Source organism: Haliotis cracherodii, unplaced genomic scaffold (genome assembly GCF_022045235.1).
Source record: "Haliotis cracherodii isolate W230 unplaced genomic scaffold, xgHalCrac1.p SCAF_20, whole genome shotgun sequence".
Classification (NCBI taxonomy): domain Eukaryota; kingdom Metazoa; phylum Mollusca; class Gastropoda; order Lepetellida; family Haliotidae; genus Haliotis; species Haliotis cracherodii.
This window is the reverse complement of record NW_027266276.1, coordinates 3,453,402-3,459,401: the sequence shown is the minus strand read 5'-3', so window position 1 is coordinate 3,459,401 and position 6,000 is coordinate 3,453,402. Positions and strand designations below refer to the sequence as shown.

Here is a 6,000-nt window from a genome sequence, read left to right as displayed (position 1 = left end):
ACACTTCTGTGGTACCTACTCTCAACCACCCCAAAAGAAATCCATGGATGGTCATGGCTGATGTATTGCTTCATAATAAATCATAATTTTCAATCCATTCACTTTCACATAAATTCAGCACTCCTTTCCATGTCAATCTGAACTTGCAGTGGCTGGGAACATTTGGTGACAAAAACAGTGCATGATACACCCAAGAAATTCGACCTGTGATCTAGTTCGTAGATTCTTAAGGGATGACGTCAGCCTTTCTGGAATAGTCTTCTGACAGTCAGGCTCAGACACAATTACCGTAGTTGTCGTATTTAGCACCTGGGCTACTGCTAAGGAGCCACAATGCAAAGGCAACAGAAATAACATCAGTTTCAAGTAGGAAATATCAATATAAAGAAAAATGTGTCATTTTTGAAATTCCACTCCAGAATTTGATAAAATCATCATAATCTTCCTCCGAATCCTTTAAGTAATGTCAGAAAGACTGTTTTTTGTAACTTGGAGGGGATATGTTCTTGTGAGAAGGGAGAATACTCTATGGGTATTTGCTCATCATGGTGCTAAATACGTCAAACAGGGCGAACAAGTGCATTGCCTGACCTGGGAGTTGTTCATGGTTTGGATGATCAAATAAATAAAAATTGAAAAGATATTTAAGTTTTATGAACGCTCGAGGCCTGGGTTAATCTGGTACCGAGTCCTGCAATGCATTTATGAGCAATGATGTCAAAACAGAATTTCCAACTACAGCGCCAACACATCTATGTCTGGTTACCATGGTTACAAAGGAATGATGGGAGGACACCATGAAGTCTTATATACATTTGTTCTGTCAGCTAAACACTCAGATAAGGTGGCCGAGATTGAAAGAAGGACTTGTTCAGTGCATGGTAGGGTCAGTCACCATTAACTTACATCAACATACAGGCTTTAAAATACATTTAAAGGAGGACCTGTGATAGCTAGTGCAGTCAGCATTAGAAAATTATTAATGAATATGATATGAATCAGAGGTAAGGTGTTTGTTAACAAGACAATGTTGAATTTAACTGTGGTATAAACACAACCTGCAGACTGCTTTCTTGTTTCCCTGAGTGGGAGAGTAGAGTGTTTATGATTGAGTGAGTGAGTGAACGCCGCTTTTAACATTATTGCAGTTATGTCACGGCATGTCAGCTTAATGTGGGAGGAAAGCCTGAATTGATGCAGATCTCAGATGTTTACCACTTCGGCGAAACCCACGAGCACAGGTATGGTGCTGACAAACCTAAAATCATAATCGGGGCGAACTGGAATTGAAACCCACAATCATAGGTTTCTGGCCTGCCGAAGGGACGCAACTCTGCACAGCGAATTGTGGCGCCTTAGACAAGTGGGCCACCCATGCCCCCAGGAGTTTATGCCACTTACACCATTCTAGGGGGGGAAAGCCAAGACTCGTTTTAACCACCAGACCACCCTCATAATGTTCCAGTGGACAGACACCCCACGCTAGCTGCCATGACAAGTCCTCCTTTAAATGAACAAGCAAGATTGCAAGGCTACATACAGCAAGACAGCAACAGAAATAATGCCCAGGGTGAAAGATGTCATCTTGCTAACTTCATCCCACATTTACATCACTGATTATTGCAAATCATCTCAATATGTCATTTCGGCCACAGCAACAGGTTCTGCTTGAACTGCTGCGTCCAAGCCACACTGCATGTCAACCAGTCAGACTTCCAACCAGATTACCCATTGTAAGGAGGATACATTTTGCCACATTTTGCCACATTTCACATTCTCATCTTACATTCTTATCACCATGTATCATTTAACATCTAAACATACTAAATTCCACTAAATCATTTCCTTGAATCTTTTTTTGAACTTTTCAACCTCCAAGGAGCATAAGGTTTTTCAAACTCCAAATGATTAATACATAAACATTAAACGAAAACAGTATTTACAAATTGAAATATGTTCTAAAGTTTTCAACTGAACTGTGACACACAGGCTGACATGTTCACGCATCATTCCACACTAACATCACCATGTAATACAAGTACGCTCATAAATATAAAAAGTAACAAATATCTACATCCGGTATTATAAAACACTTCAATGCACACCATAAGCATATATGCATCATTCAAAATAATATCATAGTACAAAGTGCTGTACCAAGCCCCTAGTTATATAAACTAACCCTCAACCCTTCCTCCTGTCCCACTTCACAGATCAATACATTATCATTATTGTCCAATCAACTTCACAGATCAATACATTATCATTTTTGTCCAATCAACTTCACAGATCAATACATTATCATTATTGTCCAAACAACTTCACAGATCAATACATTATCATTATTGTCTAATCAACTTCACAGATCAATACATTATCATTATTGTCCAATCAACTTCACAGATCAATACATTATCATTATCCATCAACCCATACAATTCTCTGAACTGTTTCGGCAAAAAATCAACATGACGTAAAATATCCTCACAAAATCCCAAGTCGCTAAAACAGTTATTAAACATTTTTATAAAGTTGCTGAGCATATATTTGATTATTCTTGTTCCCTTAATCACCAACATTGTCATTCCTCATTACATGACACAGCATAAAGGTCTTCCAAATTCCTAGTACCCTGCTTGAGCTATAAGCTAACGCTGAAGATGACAGCACTCTATTGAATACATTAAGTGCCCGGATAAAATAAAAGGCTCCAACGTTTTTGAAAACAAAATACCTGGTAATTACTTTATTACTGCCCTGCTTTTGACAAGTTTGGTATGGAACTCCTTTGACCAAAGAACAGATTTCAGATACACAGTAGGTGCTGACTGTACCCCCTCCCCCCGGAGTCTTATACTCACAGACCCTCATTATGAATGGCGCCATTGAACAACCAAGAAAGCTACCATTAAACCAATACTGTCTCATTTCTTTAGAAGCCTTGGCAACAGTTTACATAGCTTGTAGCTTAATATGTCAAATATGGAATATTTATAATCACTTACAAAAAATATGCATTCAAGCAGCACAAGTGCTTTTAAGCAGAATATACATAGAATCATTTACTAGGAACTGATCTTTGCATTCTTCAGAGCGATGTGTGCTAACTCTTACACAGTTAAATTCATAAATACTGCTCTACTGGTTAACCTACAGGAACCATACAGATATTGAAAGACTAAACAAAGGCACAGTCATGAAGAGTGAACAAATTGCATGTACATAGTTAGTATTCAAGAATGTAGTTTCTGTAGGAAACCAATTTGATCCAACTGATCTGATTCAAAACTTCATTAATCACAAATATTGTCTCTCGGTGGAACATTTAAATTGCTTGGGGATGTTTGGGTGTTATTTTTCTGACTTTTCTGACCCACATCAGATGTGTAAAAATGCCTTATCACTATATCAAAATGCATCTTCTAATTTTATTGTCAACAAACAATAATGGTCCATGTACAGTTGATATCAAAGAGAGGCTGTTCCATTCAAAGAGAGGCTGATCCATTCCAACATGGCTGACCCAAGCCTTGCAGCTCAGGAATCAAGGCTACTCTGGTACACTAAACAAGTAAATTAGTCCACATTCCAAAAGATATTTCAAGCACTTTCATATCCCACACAAAATCCATACACATTACTCGTCAATAGATCTCAATGTCAAGCACTACATGGGTCACTGATTGGCCCCTTGAAACCCTAGACCCACATCTGTGCCCAAGGAAATTGAGACCCCTTGAAACCCTAGACCCACATCCGTGCCCAAGGAAACCGAGCCCCTTGAAACCTTAAACCCACATCTGTGCCCAAGGAAACTGAGCCCCTTGAAACCCTAAACCCAAATCTGTGCCCAAGGAAACTGAGCCCCTTGAAACCCCAAGCCCATATTCATGACCAAGGAAAAATCCATACTGAAGGAATCCCAACAACTGGGATGAAATTGTTGGTGAGCACCCAGGTTTCATAACAAGTGCCATTCAAAGACTGGAATCTATTTTCAGTGTCTACGCTTCTGCTGATTTGTATCCTCAGCAAGTACAGCTGAAGCTGCATGTACTCCCCCGTGACGAGGGCTGGTGGTTCTGGTAATACTGTAACACCCTCACTAGAACTGTAACGATACACTCTGTAGCCATACCATTCACACCCTGACACTTCGGTGGAGAGAGTTCCTACAAGAAAACTCCACATTTACCTGTTTAAGGAAACATTTCCATCATTAAAGGAAACTAATAGAAGCCCAATTAATTTTACATTCAGTAGATCTGAGTCAATTCATTAAAGACTGGCTTGAGACCTCTTGTTCATGTTAACAGAATCTGATATTTTATGATGGATATTGATACCATCTTACATGTCCTCCCTATGGACTTGTGTTGTTTTGTAGCAATAGGTGATCAACTGATACAATATTCACAGCATTCCACCGAGTATCGCCATACACCCAATGTTCGGTGAATCGTTACATCCCTAGTGTGTTCCTTCATCACGGCTCGTCTTCCTGGTCCAGGCGTTGTGTCAATCACTGTTCTTCCTCGTCCATGTCCTTCTGTTTCTTCACCTCTCCCTGGTAGGTCACCATGTCCTCCGGCTTCTTCCTCTTGAAGAACCCCAGCTGGAACACACGACGAGGCAGTGTGTGAGTCACAGGGCAGGGAGGGTGGGACACACGAGGCAGTGTGTGAGTCACAGGGCAGGGAGGGTGGAACACACGAGGCAGTGTGTGAGTTACAGGGCATTGGGGGTGGAACACACGAGGCAGTGTGTGAGTTACAGGGCAGGGAGGGTGGAACACACGAGGCAGTGTGTGAGTCACAGGGCAGGGAGGGTGGAACACACGAGGCAGTGTGTGAGTTACAGGGCAGGGAGAGTGGAACACACGAGGCAGTGTGTGAGTTACAGGGCAGGGAGGGTGGAACACACGAGGTAGTGTGTGAGTTACAGGGCAGGGAGGGTGGAACACACGAGGCAGTGTGTGAGTTACAGGGCAGGGAGGGTGGAACACACGAGGCAGTGTGTGAGTTACAGGGCAGGGAGGGTGGAACACACGAGGCAGTGTGTGAGTTACAGGGCAGGGAGGGTGGAACACACGAGGCAGTGTGTGAGTTACAGGGCAGGGAGGGTGGAACACACGAGGCAGTGTGTGAGTTACAGGGCAGGGAGGGTGGAACACACGAGGCAGTGTGTGAGTTACAGGGCAGGGAGGGTGGAACACACGAGGCAGTGTGTGAGTTACAGGGCAGGGAGGGTGGAACACACGAGGCAGTGTGTGAGTTACAGGGCAGGGAGGGTGGAACACACGAGGCAGTGTGTGAGTCACAGGGCATTGGGGGTGGAACACACGAGGCAGTGTGTGAGTTACAGGGCATTGGGTGTGGAACACACGAGGTAGTGTGTGAGTTACAGGGCAGGGAGGGTGGAACACACGAGGCAGTGTGTGAGTTACAGGGCATTGGGGGTGGAACACACGAGGCAGTGTGTGAGTTACAGGGCATTGGGGGTGGAACACACGAGGCAGTGTGTGAGTTACAGGGCAGGGAGGGTGGAACACACGAGGCAGTGTGTGAGTTACAGGGCAGGGAGAGTGGAACACACGAGGCAGTGTGTGAGTTACAGGGCAGGGAGGGTGGAACACACGAGGCAGTGTGTGAGTTACATGGCAGGGAGGGTGGAACACACGAGGCAGTGTGTGAGTTACAGGGCAGGGAGGGTGGAACACACGAGGCAGTGTGTGAGTCACAGGGCAGGGAGGGTGGAACACACGAGGCAGTGTGTGAGTTACAGGGCATTGGGGGTGGAACACACGAGGCAGTGTGTGAGTCACAGGGCAGGGAGGGTGGAACACACGAGGCAGTGTGTGAGTTACAGGGCAGGGAGGGGGGAACACACGAGGCAGTGTGTGAGTTACAGGGCAGGGAGGGTGGAACACACGAGGCAGTGTGTGAGTCACAGGGCATTGGGGGTGGAACACACGAGGCAGTGTGTGAGTTACAGGGCATT

At 44.1% G+C, this 6,000-nt stretch overlaps 1 protein-coding gene across 2 annotated transcripts in view; it reads right to left on the bottom strand.

Moving 5' to 3' along the window:
• Window positions 1-979: 979 nt before the first annotated feature.
• LOC139470219 (integrin alpha-PS1-like) overlaps window positions 980-6,000 on the bottom strand; it is a 78,244-nt gene continuing 73,223 nt past the window's right edge. For both annotated transcript variants that reach the window (XM_071252537.1, XM_071252538.1), the window contains one exon: window positions 980-4,615. In XM_071252537.1, the coding sequence (XP_071108638.1) occupies window positions 4,523-4,615 (93 nt within the window). In that variant the 3' untranslated portion in view covers window positions 980-4,522. The remainder of the gene's footprint in view (window positions 4,616-6,000) is intronic.